Source organism: Mesoplodon bidens (genome assembly GCF_964165515.1).
Source record: "Mesoplodon bidens genome assembly, contig: HAP1_SCAFFOLD_103, whole genome shotgun sequence".
NCBI classification, from domain to species: domain Eukaryota; kingdom Metazoa; phylum Chordata; class Mammalia; order Artiodactyla; family Ziphiidae; genus Mesoplodon; species Mesoplodon bidens.
The window spans coordinates 12,625-28,733 of NW_027672700.1; the positions used below are offsets into that span (position 1 = coordinate 12,625).

The following is a 16,109-nucleotide window of genomic DNA, read 5'->3' on the forward strand; positions in this document are numbered from 1 at the left end:
ACAGGTGAGTGAAGCAGGGGACGTACCTCAGCACAGAGAGAAGGTGACTGCTGAAAGAGGCCGACATGAGGATGAGACCTCAGACATAGCTGTGTCCTGATGACTTTCTGGTCTTTGGTCCTGATGCCTTGGAAAGCCCAGCTGTACTTCTGCCCCTGGGTTCCACAAGAAATGCTGTGTCCTCCCAATAAATTCCCCTTTTAAGGTCGGATCCTAAATGTAGTCCATGTCCTTGAAGGCGGGCCCTGCCTTTGCATCATATCAGGCAGTGCTGGGCCCACAGTGGATACTCCACCTGGTCTCAATTTTGATTTTCACTTTTCTCAGACCAGTTACAGTTCTGAAAAGGGGAGCCACAAGCAGATGATTGAGATAAAAGATCGTGTTGGAGCACAACTGTGACTGCAGTGCAGAGCGCTGCCTGGTGTGTGTGTGCAGCTAAGTCAGCTGCATCCACCCACAGATAAGTATGGAGCTCCACAGATATGTGCCAGGGTACTGTTCTGGGTTCTGGGGATAAAGCATGAAGCCCCTCTCTCCATGGGAAGGGTCCTTGCTTGAACAGTGTTTCCCAAAGTGGGTCCCGTGGCCTTGGGTGACAATGACCATGGTCATTTTGGACTGGCTACTTGCCCTGGATCTAATCAACTTGAAAGCCACCAGGGAGCCACGTGCACAGAGAAAGCTGGTCTGCAAGAGGAGACTCATGAAGCAGAGGTTCACGGAGAAAACAGTCCTTCGTAGAAAGAGATAGTTCTGGGCTCTCCTTAGCCTGGCCTCACTCACTGTCCTATAGGATGCCCCAGGCTACTTTCAATAAAGTCCTATCTTATGCTTAAATGAGTTGCAGTGGGTTTCTGTTGCTTGATGCCAAATGTTCTGAGACGCCTTGGCTCTGGATGAACACGTGTGAGATGGGAAATCTAAACTAAACCCACAACTGTGGAGCAAAACTGAAAATGGGACACAGCTTTATCCCTGGAAATGGATGGATCAATCAAACCACAGGCCATAAATGGGCAGTACACGAAGAGCCCTTCTGAGGATTACTGGTCTCATTTGTTGCCTTAAGGGCCCTGGCCAGGCCCATTTAGCTCCTAGGAAAAATTGTACTGAGTATTTAAGTGTGGAGGTACAAAAGGACAGCCCCTGTTCTGTATGCAAGCACAGAGGGCGAGAGATGGGCTTTCAACTGGGGAGGACTTTGTTTTAATCCAAGCACTGCTGCTTCCTAGAAGGATGATCGTGAGCAAATAATTGGATCCCTCTGAGCCTTCCTCTCTACACCAGCAAAATGGAGTTTCCTAATTTTTTTTTGTGTGTGTGTGGTATGCAGACCTCTCACTGTTGTGGTCTCTCCTGTTGTGGAGCACAGGCTCGAGATGCGCAGGTCCAGCAGCCATGGCTCATGGGCCCAGCCGCTCCGTGTCATGTGGGATCCTCCCGGACCGGGGCACGAACCCATGTCCCCTGCATCGGCAGGCGGACTCCCAACTACTGCGCCACCAGTGAAGCCCCTGTATTTCCTCTTAATAACAACCACACTGGCGTTTAAGTGAGCCTGGCAAGGATTACAAATGCACACATAAAGATTACCAACTACCTTCCCCAGAGACGGACGAGGGAAGCTGAAGCTAAAACACCCCATGAGGGCTTCCCTGGTGGCGCAGTGGTTGAGAGTCCGCCTGCCGATGCAGGGGACACGGGTTCGTGCCCCGGTCCGGGAAGATCCCACGTGCCGCAGAGCGGCTGGGCCCGTGAGCCATGGTCGCTGAGCCTGCGCGTCTGGAGCCTGTGCTCCGCAATGGGAGAGGCCACAACTATGAGAGGCCCACGTACCGCAAAAAAAAAAACACAAAATACCCCCGAAACAAAACAAAAAAAACACCCCGTGGGTAGTCAGAGGAGAGGACCGTCACAGCTCATCCCCCTGTGCCGTGTGCCAGGCATGATCTGAGCACTTGTACACATGTTAACTTATTAAAATACTTCTAACAATCCTATCAGGTTGGGACTACCATCACCCCGCGTACAGACTGAACAAAAGGAAACAGAATATGGTATCCTCCTTGTGTTCACAAAGCCCGTTAACTGGCAGAGACAGGACTTGAAGGCCACAGTCCGGCTCCCGAGTCCATGCCATGCTTTACAGCCTCCAACTTCTCACGCTCAAACCTAGAGCCTCCTGGGAAGGAGGAACCAGGCAACTAAAGACTGGGTTTGAATCACACTCCACGTCTGACCAGCCGCGTGATCCCGAGCAGGGGGCCTCGCCTCTCTGAGTCTCAACCTGGCTCCCTTGCAAAATGGGCACATTAATAGGAACGTCAGCCTTCAGCAACGCTGTGACGAGTATCAGTGTAGCATGTGTGAACGGGCTTTGTAAACTCTGGAGTGTTCTGTGAGGTATAAACTACCCTCTATTCTCATTAGAGGGAATTCATTTCATAACCTGCTCCCGGCTCTTGAACTTTGCTGTGCATCCAGTCAGTGCTGGATGATCTGGAACCAACAGCTGGTCTATTTATGGCTGAAAACCCACAGGTCATAGGAAGACAGCAGCACCCGAGCCCCTGGGTGGCCACAAAGATAAGGTTCGTGTCTCGAGGACCGATGACATGGTGGTCACTGAAGGAACAGGCCCCCTCCTGCCCCTTCCACTAGTGACAACTGAAAACTTTGGTTTCCCCAACACCCCGATCCAATATCAACCCGACTCTTTGCCCAATGTTGGAGGAGTACCGGCGTGTCCTGCAGGCCTGGCTGGCCCCCTCTGACTGTGTGTTGCCTCCTTCCACAGATCAGTGCCCTACAGCAAGGCTACAACCAGGTGCTGTGCCAGACCCTGTCTGAGAGAAACTTAGAAATCACCTCCCTGAAGCACGAGGCCGAGAACTTAAGGAGGGAGACCGCCATTACGTCAGGTGAGGCCCTTCTGCATTCAGGCCTCAGAGCTTTTGCCCTCCCCCTGCAGACATCACCAGTCAACCAGCACACCTGTGCCCGTGACATGGGTGCAGCCTCAGGGATCACCCGTGTCGGTGCATTAGAGTTCTCCCTCAGTGGAGGTTTCTTGCCGCCCAGTTCCGAGGGCAGGGCCTGGTAAATATTTGAGAGAATGGTATCTCTTGGCTACAAGGTCTCCTGAGCACTGGCCCCACCAGGGAGAACACAGGTCGCCTTGTGGCTTGGGTGGTTCCACAAAGCAGCCTGAGTGCAAACTAGAGCGTGGACAAAATGGGGTCACTCCTTTAAGGCACCCATTGTCTCACCCATTTCAGCCGAGTGCACTTGGGCCCAAGGGAAACCATTTTCTAATTTGATCAGAGGTGGTTACCTGACAAAGGGCCTGGGTTGGGAGAGGGGCAGCCAACGCACAGCTGTGGCTGAGCTTTGATTCCCTGGATTCCTTCATTGCTTCAACATGTTTCTTGAGCTCCTACTAGGTGTCAGGCCCCATTCCAGGCTCCGGGGAGGGAGAGCCAAGCAAGACAGTCAGATTCCTGTACTCACAGATTCGGGAGGGGGTGACAGACAATAAAAGTAAACGGATGAATAAACAAGCCCACTTCAGAGAGCAGTGGTGCTGTGGAGAAAATAAACTGTGTGTCGTGGTGGCCAGCGCTTCAAGCGGGGAGGCCAAGGGGGACCAGCTTAGTGGGTGTGCAACCATGGAACTCAGGTGGGACTTGAACCCGTGGGCTGGGACTCGAACCCAGTCAGAACCCACTATCTTTTAATCGAGATCACGCATGTGGTCTCGGGACTTAATAAAGCTCAGGTTCTTTATGTCTCATGCAGAAAGAATTCAGTGAGAGACAAAGTAAGAAGTGGATTTCTTTAGAGAGAAACACACTCCACAGACAGAGTGTGGGCTATCTCAGAAGGCTAGAGGCCCCTAAATATGGGGTGGTTAGTTTTTATGGGGTGGGTAATTTTATTGGCTAATGAGTGGGAGGATTGTGACAACTCTAATATTTTGGGGAAGGGGCGGGGATTTCCAGGAATTGGGCCACCACCCACTTTTTTTTTTTTCCTGTACACGGGCCTCTCGCTGCTGTGGCCTCTCCCGTTGCGGAGCCCTGGCTCCGGACGCACAGGCTCAGTGGCCATGGCTCATGGGCCCAGTCGCTCCGCGGCATGTGGGATCTTCCCGGACAGGGGCACAAACCCGTGTCCCCTGAATCGGCAGGCGGACTCTCAACCACCGCGCCACCAGGGAAGCCCCACCACCCACTTTTTGACCTTTATGGTCAGCCTCGGAACTGTCCTGGTACTGGTGGGTGTGTCATTTCGCTCATGTATTACAATGAGTCTGTAATGAGGCTCCAGTCCCCCTGGAAGTCGTATCTTACGCCCCCTTGGACCTAGCTGATTCTAACCAGTTTATGTTGTATCCTCCACGGCTATGTCCTTCTTTTAGAGAGGACCTGTTTCACGTGAGCAAGGACAAGCCAAGGGCAAGAGAGGCTGCATGGAGTGAACAGGGGATTGTGGGGCTGGGCAGGGTCGGGGGGTCTGGGTTTTTATTCCAAGGGTGTTGGGAATCCAGTGGAGGTTTTTAAGCAGAAACTGACATGCCTAGAGACCTGAAGAGGATGGGACCACTCACAGACGAGGGGAGGGAGAGAAGCAGGTGACAGGGAGGAGGCAGTGAGCCTCGGAGGGGCACATCACTCTGAAAGCAGTCGGCGCGTAACAGGAAACATGCCCACAGCTGTAGAAGCCAGACATAGCATTGAGTCGCACGTGAATCCCCATCTCTGTATGAATCCGTGCTTTTCTTCTGCCTCACTCTGCAACTTAATCACACCCAGCCCCACCCCCTGCTGCCCCCAGGTCTCTGCTTATGCTCCTCCCTCACTTGGGATGTCCTCAGATATTTTCTGAGCACCTCCCCCAGGCTAGGTGCTGTTCTGGGCACCAGGAATGGAAGGATGAACTCGCTGGTCCTCACCTTCCTCCCGTATGTCGGCCAGTGAAACCTCATCCAAGCATCAAGCCTGTCTCAGATCCCACCTTCTCCGATCAGGGAGTCGGACAGACCTGGGTTGGGATAACGCTTGAGATGGGCTGGACCCACTCAAAGTGTGGCAAGCCCCAGAGGGATTTCCAAGTAACTGAACTGTGTCCTGGAGGCAAAGCTCATTTTTAAACTGAAATTCTGGAGCATTTTGTGCTTTATTTCATAGACATTCTTGATTGATATCTACCACTAAAACTGGGCCTGATGTTCTTTCAAGAAAAGAACCATAGGAGATAACCCAATACCACTGCATTTATGCACCCTTCTTCCCACTTTTATTCAAAATGATACTACAATGCAAGAGGGAAGAGATATGGGGAGATATGTATATGCATAACTGATTCACTTGGTTATAAAGCAGAAACTAACACACCATTGTAAAGCAATTATACTCCAATAAAGATGTTTTAAAAAAATGATACTACAGTAATGGAGTAGTTATCTATTGCTGCATAACAAGTTACCCCAAAATGTAATGGATAAAACCCCAACCAATATTTATGATCTCACCCAGTATCTGTAGTTCAGGAATTTGAGCGGGGGGTGACTTAGTTCTCATGAGTTGCAGTCAAGATGTCGGCAGGGGCCTAAGTCATGTCATCTAAAGCCTCGGTGGGAGCCGGAGGATCCCCCTTCAGAATGGCTGCTCATGTGGCTATTGGCTGGAGGCCTTAGTCCCTCAGCCCACATGCTTCTCTCTAGGGCTGCTTGAGTGTCCTCACGACACAGCAGTTGGCTTCCCCCGGAGTGACTGATTCGAGAGAGAGCAAAGAGGAGGCCACAGTGTATTTTATGACCCAGCCTGGGAGGAAATATTCCATCATTTCCAGAGTATCATATTGGTTACCCATGGCAGCCCTATTCAGGGTGGGAGGGGCTACACAGGGCATGAATTCTAGGTGGTAGGGATCATTGGGGCCATTTTGGAACCTGGCTGCCGAGAAAAATAATAGGCGCCCTGTAACAAACATAATTTAGCCACTTTGAGTTCTTGGGACATACCGCATCATTTGACCCTTACAATAACTCTGTGTGGGACAGACAGTGGGAGGTGAAATAACTTGTCCAACACCACCAAGCTAATAAGTGGTAGAGAGGGGTCCAAACTCAGAGGACTGTGAAACCAACCACCCCATCAATAGTGTCCAGCAGTGCCCTCTGCCACACGGCCGTCTCCTGGCCTCTGGAGAAGAATTCCTGGACCTTCCCTGTGCTGGGCCTTTGTTCCCCAGGCCCATGGTGTGCCCTCTCCTCCCAGCTTTGCCTGGCCTGTGCCCACAAGGGGCCCCCACAGGTTTCTCCTCTCGCTGGTGCCGACTGCCCCTCATTCTCACTGAAGCCTCAAACCCTGTTCCGTGGACTTTGCTCTCATTCCCATTCCTGCTCTGGGACCCTTGGAAAAAGCCTCCCCAGTTCTAGGAGGGCACCGGTGGTGGGTCAGACTTGGAAGGTCTTGTCCAAACGTTGGCTGACAGCCATGGTGTTGCCAATAATCCTTCGTGCCTCTTTGACCTCCATGAGTCTTTTGTTTTGGTTTGGTTTGGTTCTTTTACAGAGATGGTGTCATCTTTGCAAAGAGACGTGTTAGTAAAGGATGGTCAAGTTCAACAACTACAACAGGAGGTGAATCAACTGAAAAGTGAGAACAAAGAAAAGGATCACCAGCTCGAAGCCCTCAGCTCCAGAGTGAGTGTCGGGTCATCAGAAAATTGTAGCTGCGAAAAGCAGACACAGTGGAGTCACATGACACACGGTGGTAAGATGAGGCCAGTGCCCAAGGACACAGGGAGGGTAGCTGCTGGGCAGGTGGCCAACTCTTCTGAAGCCTTTCAAAGGACAGTGTGTATGTGGCTCAGAAGAAGCATAATATATTTTCAAATCCAGCAAACATTTTCTAACCCCTATTATAAATGAGTTTGTTTAATCCCAGCAACAAACCCACCTATGAGCATATACTGCCAGTACAAAGTTTAACATTAAACAGAATACGATCTATCTGTGAGCAAGGATGACCACACGGCTGCATCATGGTCCCAGCACCACTGGTTCTCATAATTGTCTTCAAAGCAGAATATCTGAAGATCCAGATGCAAACACGCAGACTCTCATTTCTTCCTTAGACTTTAGTGTGTAGAATGTCTCTATGGAAGATGAACGTGGTAGGCAAGCAAAGAGCTTTTTACATGTAACTGACTATTTGCAACTCTTGCCTTCAATGCTAACTTTAGAATCCTGCCTCTATAGGATACGATTTCTCAGTATTTGTATGATGTGCCTGTTTCTGTGAGTCAAGGTAAAACCTCAAAGCTTTCATCTCAGGTGGCAACTCAGAGATTCCCAGAGGCTACCCGATAGCTAGGTCTGCATGGGGGACAGATCTTGAGGTTCCAAGGAAAAGGCAAAATAAGTAATACCTAGTACATAGTACCATACCCAGTTTGGAGCTGGTGAAAGGCACTGCACGAGCTTTGGGATCAGACAGACCAGGGTCCAATCCCAGAGCTTTCTTTCATTGTAACTTATTTGGCCTCCATTTCCCCATCTGTGAAATGGGGATGACAAAATCGTTTTCTGAGAAGTGGGAGGCTGGTTTTAGTTGTGCTCTTCTGCCTCTGCCCTGGGTTGGCTGCCTGGCCAAGCCCTCTGCATTCGTTTCTCCCAAGCAGAGTGTCTTCCGAGGCATGTGCTATAGCTGTTTTATGTGGGGTGTGTGTGTGTGTGTGTGTGTGTGTGTGTGTTGGGGACGGGAAGGGGATGCAGAGGTGGTGCTAAGTAGAAGGAATCTGCAAAGACAGCACCTGCTTGGCTCTTCTACCTCCTGAAGTGCATTTGGATGATTTATGTCCCCGTTTCCCCTTCCTTGTTGACCTCGGAATGAGGTCCCTTCTCCTCTAGACTGTGCTGGCCAGTAGCACAAGGGCTCGTCACCACCAAGGGTACTGCTCTTGTGAACATTTGAGATGCCTTTTTTTTTAAATGACATACATCATGTGTGTTAATTTTAGAAAAATAAGTAGATGACATTGAGAAGAAAAAATAAAAAGAGAGGAGAGGAAATGCTACCTTGAGAAATCAGTGTTAATATTTTCATGTATGTTCTTCCAGTCTTATTTCTATATATTGCCTAGAAATCAATCAATCAATCATTTTATAGTGAATTTATACTATGCACCTTTTTAAAATTTTTAAATACTTACTATTTTCCCGTGCTAATAAATCAGCGCTCTTATCATTCGTCTTAAAAGCTACATACTTTCTCCTGGATGTACCCAGTGTTTTAAAGTGGTCTGCTGTTCTAAACAACACTTGGGTTGTTTCCTCATTTTATTTTTATTCCACAGTTACTGACTATTCTGTGAAGAGCATCCTTGAAACTACAGATTTACTTATTTCTACAGTCATTGTCCTTAAGGTACATTCCTAAAGTGGGAATTGCTGGGTCAAAAGAAGGCACATCCATCCTTATGCACTTAATGCCTGTTGCCAAGCCGCCCTCGAGCAAGACAGCTCCGTTTACCCCTCCACACCAGTCGGGGCAGTTGTGTCTTTGAGATGCAACCTGCACAAAAGCCCTAAGATGGACCCCAGCTCTCTGGCTCGGCCCCCTGCACCCTCACCAGTCACAGTGTGAAAACATCCCAATTCCTTCACCCTAAGTACCCAGACTCTACAAAGCTGGATTTCGCCTGCAGTGAAGTTTGCTGGCTTTTGAAGAGGAATTTAGGTGCTCTATTCCTCAGAACTCATGAGAGGGTGAACTGGGAATGACTGCAGGATCCCGTGCTCCCATCACACAAATGGTCTCGTCTCTCAGAATTCAGAGGTGTGATTGGGTTATACAGCAGGAAACACTCCTGGGCGTGAACACAGGTACTTGGGACCCCCAGCCAAGCCCCCGTGGCCTTGTCCATTTTATGCACAGTGCTCAGTGCTGAAAGAAGAGTTACAGAAGGAAGATGCCCAGAAGGAGAACTGGGAAGCCCAAGAGAAAGAGTTAAAACTCTGCAAAACCGTGCGTTGAACCTCCTGCCCCCTAGGTGTCCACTGAAAGCCTAGATTGTGGCCTTGAGGGTTTTGGAGGGGTTCCTTGGCCCATTAGCTAGCACAAGCTCTGGGGCTTTCTGGGTGTTTGTCTGTTAATGTAGTCTCCTAATTCTTTGATTTGCTGGCCTCAAAGAGATGGGTGAAAAGACCATGGAAAACACACTCTCCCCAGATTTTCTGGGCAGTTGGCTCAAGGCCCCACATCAGGTTTCCCCTGGGGAAAGGGACGGGAGGTGGCCACCATATGCTGCTAGAAATTCACCGTGGTCCCTACCCCTGGACTTGTGATGCCCAGACTTTCATGATCCACTGTCACAAGTTTTATCATAGCCCTGAGCACTGTTATTAACACAACTCTTCTTGAAGTATTTTTGCTTAAATACATTCAATTTTACAACAATTCATAAAAACAAAATAAAAAGCAAATGTATCACTGGCCTTGTATGGAAGGTGAACATAAAAATCAATACAGTGAAAAGATGACCACTTAATGTAAATGTTCACCCCCTGTACAGGCCCGAACCCTCGTGCACATCACCAGGCATACGTTTTCCATCGGTTGGGAAGGACGGTGCCTGGGACGGGGGGAGGAGACGTGTGTTCTTCTCTCTGTCAGGAGCACACTTCTCTGCCTCAAATGAGAAAAAAGAAAAATGTCATTGTTCTTTGCTTCCAAACTGTGACCATTGTGTCTTCCAAACAGCTCTTATTTAGATTGAACTCAAAAATGTGCCCCAAGGAAAGAGACTCTAATGAGTGGATAGGTATCTTGTACTGTTTAATCCAGGATCCATGCTGATCTTCAAAAGAAACTGAAATTTTCCCTCACCCAGCCCTTTCATTGCATCCGTTGAAAGAAAGTCCACTTTGCCTCAAAGATGTGGAATTTTCCCCCAAGGGAAGGAATGAAGCGAATCCCAGACTAGGTTTCTGCCTTAATGAACCGGATGAAATGAGTTGTGAAGTTGACTTCCCTGTTGTTGGAACTCTTTCAGCAAATCCATGACATGGAAAAAGAAATGAGGAAGCTCAGGGTGGAGCTGAAAAGGAGCAGTACCGAGCAGAGCCTGATCTCTATGACGCTGCGGGAAAAGAGCAAGGTATGGCAGGGACAGGTCGCCCTGGGAACCACTCTGGGGCCAGCACTCCACCTGCATCATCTCTGTTCATCCTCACAATGACCCCATGCGGTCTATACTGGTATTCACCCCACTTTACAGTCGGGAAAACTGAGGCTCACAGAGGTGAAGGAAGTTATCCAAGTTCACTTGCATAAAGTAGTTGTGGCAGAACTTGAATCCAGGTCTGCCTGACTCCAAAGCTCCTGTGTGTAACCACAACCCTAGCCTGCCTTCAGATCTTAATTGTGAAATTATCTACGAAAGAATTGATCCATTAAACCAAGTTTGCCAATGATGTTGTTCCAACTTAAATTCTCATATTGATTTTTTTTTGGCTTTTTGTTCCATCATTGAGAATGTTTTTAAAAATCTCAACATGTTTGTCATTTGTGTGTTTCTTCTTTTAATATGAACGATGTTTGCTTTATATATTTTGAGGCTGTGTTACTAGGTGCATATTAATTTAGAATCCTAATACTTCCTGTAGAGCAAAACTTTAGATCATCATGAAATGTCCCTTTTCATCTCTAGTAGTGTTTCTCCCTTAACGTCTCCTTTGTCATTTAGCTTCATCACTGGCTTTCTGTTGGTTAGAGTTTTCATACCATATCTTTTTCATATGTTCTCTGTCAATTTTTGTCTTAAGGTTTAGACATATGCCTTCAAATAGCGTATCATTTTTACAAAATCCAGTTTGACAATCTTTGACTTTTAGTCCATTTATATTATGTAATTACTCGTGTACTGGGGTTTAAATCTACCTTCTTGCTCAATACCAGTTGTACCATCTGTGCTATGTTCCTTTTTCTCTCCTTTCTTGCCTCCTTCTGAGTGGATGGTTTTCTCTTATTCCACTTTCGCCCTCTATTAGCTTGGAAATATTTCACTTTTTTACTATTCTTTTAGTAATAGTAAGACAATAGCATTCATCCTTGACTCACCAAAATCACACATTAATTAAGTTTTTCACTCTTCTACTATTCTCTTAGTAGTCATCCTGAAGACTACAATATGCATTCTTTTTTTTTTTTTTTTTTTTTTTGCAGTACACAGGCCTCTCACTGTTGTGGCCTCTCCCGTTGCGGAGCACAGGCTCTGGATGCACAGGCTCAGCGGCCATGGCTCACGGGCCAAGCCGCTCCGCGGCATGTGGGATCCTCCCGGACCGGAACACGAATCCATGTCCCCTGCATCGGCAGGCGGACTCTCAACCACTGCGCCACCAGGGAAGCCCTGCATTCTTAACTTACCAAGTGGCAATAGTAGATGATAATTATGCCCTTCTCCTTGACAGTGCAATGAGTTTCAAACACCTTAACTTCACTTACCCCCTCCAGATTTATAAGCCATTGTTGTCATTTTCTAAACTCCTATTGATACTTAAAACCCCACAAGACATTATTAGTGTTTTTCTATAGTCAGTATCATATCCACACATTACCCTTAATGTTGCTTGTCTTTTCTGCATCTCTGATCACCCACCTGGGTTCATTTTTCTTGTGTCTGAAGAATACCCTTTAATGTTTTCCCTCATTGTGGCTCTGCGGATGACAAATTCTCACATGTGCCTGTGTGTCTGCCTGGAGATGTATATTTAACCTTCACTCTTAAAACACATTTGACTGTGTATTGAATTCTACAATGGCAATTCTTTTCTTTCAGCACATTAGATATGTCACTATTGTCTTGTGGCTCCTATTATTTCTATTTAGAGGTCATCTGTAAGCCTAACTGTTGTACCTTTGCATAATCTGTCTTTTTCTCCAGTTGCTTTTAAGATTGTCTTTTCCCTTGATTTCCAGCAGTTTTATTATGGTTTATCTAGGTGTGGATTCAGTTTTATTTACCTCGTTCAGAGTTTGTAGGGGCTTCTTGAATCCCTGGCTTGGTGTTTTGCCTTAGTTCAGGCGCTTGGGCTCTGTACCACACAGGCAGTGGGGAGCTACTAAGGCTTCTAAACAAGTGACTGATGGAAAGACATTCGTGGACAGTAATAAGGGTGAAAATGATAGTTACAATTTCTCAGGTACTAGGCGTTCCCCTGAACATTTCATCTCTTCATCTTCACAACAGCGCTGTGATCTAGAAATCATCCTCTCCATTTTACAGATGAGAAAGTCAAGGCTACTAGTTACTAGTAAAGTAACTAGCCCAATGGCACAGTCGGTTTTGTCTGACTCCAGGTTCGTCTGACTTCAGTGACGCTGGCGTAGCAAACAGCCACATGCTACTGTTTACACTGAAATTAATGAAAATTAATTAAAATTATTTATTCAGTTCCTCCGTCACACCAGCCCCATTTCGAGTGCTTGATCCCCAGATGTGGCTGGTGGCTGCCGTATTAGACAACACAGCCTCGCTCAGAGTACCTGTACCATTGCAGAAAGTCCTGTTGGACAGAGCTGCCTTACAGCTGGGTAACTCTCAGAGTACCGTTAAGATTGCACTGGAAGAAACTAAACTCGAGGCGAGGAGGCCAGTTGTCACAGTCCAGCTTGCATGTGAGAGGGACTGGAGGACAGGCGTGAGACGACCGAGTGTGAGAGAGGGAGCAGGGCGGCCGCTGAAGGTGACTCTGAGGCTTGGGGCTGGGAACGGGGGCTGTTCATGCAGAACACAGACAGGGGCAGAGTCCAAGGCTGGACTTGGCTTTTGCAGCACATGAAACAGGCTGCTGACATAGAAGTCCGAGCATGTTTAGACCTGGGAGAAAACTAAGGCCCAGAGAGCTTAGATGACTTTTCCAAGGTAACGGAGCTGGGTAGAGGCTCTTCCACTGGACCACACTACTCAGAAGAAAGCTCTTAAGGGCTTTTCTGGGTCTTTTATTAGATCCCTGTGATCCCCCTCTTCAGATCCCTAAAAAAACAGCCTGTGAATTTGTTTCAGCACAAACACTTTCCATTTATTTATGAGAGTTTGCCTCATTTCCTGTTAGTGCCAGGGCCCAGGGCTCAGCAGGTGCATCCAAGAATTGAGCAGCTGCGAGGCCTACACTGGCCAGCCAAGGGTAGCGTGGAGCACTCCCAAGCTTACCGTGCGTTGACTGTTACCCAAGTAAAGGGGGAAAAGTAGGCAAGCTTCTCCACTTTAAATGCCTTCGTTTGCAGGCTGCAATTCTTAATAGACATTGCTTTAGCAAGCCTCCAGAGAGGTTACCACCAGTGAGTGTGCTCAAAGTGGTAACGACAAACAGTTATGATAATAAACCCAATCATAACATTTCCAAGTACCCATCACGAGTTATTAGAACGAGACTGTATGGCGGACATTCCCGTCCACCTTTCCTAGGTTACAACAGTACTTAACACACTCACAGAGCCCTTAAGCACTATTCCAAACATTGAATCCCCACAATAACTCTATGCAGTGATACTAGTATCATCATCCCCATTTGACAGATGAGGTCACTGAGTCACGGAGCAGTGAAATAACTTTCCGAGTGTCGTACGGCTTGTTAGGGACCGAGCTGGGATGGGAGTGTGCGGTAGAACATAGTTGAGCCCCGGGTGCAGAGCTCGGCCCTTTCCCTTAGGGGGCAACTCCCTGTGAGTTTGCCTCCACCCTGTGCATGCCTGTGACCCCGGCTGCTGGTCTGCAGCTGTCACTACCCCTCAGGGACTCCCCCACTGCCAATAGCACCCCCCAAGAAGAGTTTCCCAGAGGGCATGATGATCACCTTAGCAGCAAGCCCTCGGTTTCATCATCGTTTCAGGTTGAAGAGAAGCTTCGGGAGGATTCCAGAAGGAAATTGCTTCAACTGCAAGAAATGAGGAACAGAGCAAACCACATTAAAGCCTATTTGGAAAGGGCAGTAGGTCAGGTAGGCGTGCTGCAGAGCCCCTTCACGGGCCCGTGCTCTCCACAGAATCCCGCACGCAAGTGGCCGGCAGGGATGAATGAGGAGGAAGACGGCCTGCCTTAGTTCACCCGCTTATTTTCTATACGAAGAAGTGTCTAGAAAGAACTAGAGCTGAGATTCTATCTAGATCTAGAGTCTGAGCTCTTAACCACGATGCTCTACTACTTCGCTATTAGTTACTATGCTAAGCATCGTTTTTCTGTGTTTTGAAGAAAGTTTCGTGAACCTTTGTCCCGCCCCCAAAGGTAGTGGAAATGACTCCTGCATTAGTCCTGTCCCCCATCAGCTGCAGTTCCCCTTCCCCTCATTTCAGATGAAGATCAACAGTTCTCGGGAAACTCAGCAGTATTTGCTGCGAGAAGAGTTACGGCAGCATCTGGCAGAGAAGGAGAAGCTGACCGAGGAAAGGCTACAGCAAGAGGAGAAGCTGAAAGCCAGAGTCAAGCGGCTAATGGAAGAGAAATCGGTAAGGTGGTCCCCGTCCTTCTCTTTACTACTGGAAACTGATGAAATGGGCTTTCCTATGAGAAACAGAGGGCGCATACTTAGATGGAGGAATCTCAGCAACTCCTTGTTGGGAGCTAAATTAATTAAAGAGGGTGAATGATGTAGGAGGAATTAACATGAAGCTTGAATCCTAAAACTCAGAGATCAACTTGAAGATCAACTTGAAGAGGCAAGCTTATTGAAATGTCTAGAAATGGTACTTTGTTTATATACCGCAGCCGATTTTATTGATACAAATCCCAGTCGTTACTGCGGGTCCTGGTTTGTGTCTAAGTGTGTGCAAGACCAACCAATAGTATTTCAGTCTTTTGCTTTCTCTTCATGCATATCAGGGGAAACACATGGCCAAAACGGCTAGTTACTTTTCCAGAAACCAGCCAATTACAGGATAGTTAACAGTGGCACCTCTCAACTCAAAGGTGTCCACGGATCATATGGGGATGTTGTTGAAATGCAGATTCTGACTCAGCAGGTCTTGGATGGGGGGAGCCTGGGATTCTGCATTTCTGAACAGCTCCCAGCTGGTACCGATAGCACAGCTCTGCAGACTACATTTTCAGCCACAAAGTCTTAGAAGAAGGTTTTCCCCAAGTTGGCCGATAAGAATCACCTGGGGCTTCCCTGGTGGCGCAGTGGTTGAGAGTCCGCCTGCCGATGCAGGGGACACCGGTTCATGCCTCGGTCCGGGAGGATCCCACATGCCGCGGAGCAGCTGGGCCTGTGAGCCATGGCCACTGAGCCTGCGTGTCCGGAGCCTGTGCTCCGCAACCGGAGAGGCCACAAGAGTGAGAGGCCCGAGTAACGCAAAAAAAAAAAAAAAAAAAAAAGGCGGCTCCAGGGACTTCCCTGGCGGTCCAGTTGTTACGACTCTGTGCTTCCGCTGCAGGGGGCGCGGTTTCGATCCCTGGTCAGGGAACTAATATCCCGCATGCCGCATGGTGCCGGCAAAAAAAAAAAAGCCCCTCCAGGAGCAAATCTGATGTGATTGTTCAGAGATGAGACCAGAATGAGAACAAGTGGAAACCCCAGCTTAGAAGAGCATTAGAAGAACAAGAGAAAGAAAACGTGGGGAGGGAACACAGGGGGGATCTCTTATTTATAGTGATGCTAAGTCGGTAGGAAAGTTGGAAATCTTCCTAGATGTGACTTTGCATTCGAAATGAAATGTTTTAATTCCTTCTCTGCTGAAGCCCTGTAATGATATTTTCCAAGGTACTAAGTAAGTGACAGGGTTTCTGCTAATCCATGATTTGTTCATGTTTCTTCAAATACAAGAGAGGGAGGTTGTGATCACTGATAAAGCTGCTGTCCTCACCATTCTGGCCACAGGAGCAGTCCTTCAGTGATCTAGGGGCCAAGTGCAAAGCGTCCCGACATGAGGAAGTCATTCAGCGTCAGAAAGAGGCTTTATCTGAGCTTCGTGCACGAATTAAAGAACTTGAGAAGGCCTGCTTGTCAAGTAAGTTTCCTCCTGCCTAGTCACCCCTCTGTGCTGAGAACCATGGGCCCCAGACTTGAGGGTTCACTTTAGGGACTAACCAATTTGCCA

The 16,109-nt window shown here is 48.0% G+C and overlaps 1 protein-coding gene across 1 annotated transcript; it reads left to right on the top strand.

Moving 5' to 3' along the window:
- Positions 1–6,688: 6,688 nt before the first annotated feature.
- Positions 6,689–15,787, top strand: LOC308609813 (forkhead-associated domain-containing protein 1-like; the record flags this gene model as incomplete). Its single annotated transcript, XM_081259113.1, has 4 exons — positions 6,689–6,712; positions 10,066–10,170; positions 14,367–14,519; positions 15,773–15,787. The coding sequence occupies exons 2-4, from the start codon at positions 10,078–10,080 to the stop codon at positions 15,785–15,787; spliced, it is 261 nt and encodes an 86-aa protein (XP_081115239.1). The 5' UTR covers positions 6,689–6,712; positions 10,066–10,077.
- Between the last annotated feature and the right edge of the window lie 322 nt (positions 15,788–16,109).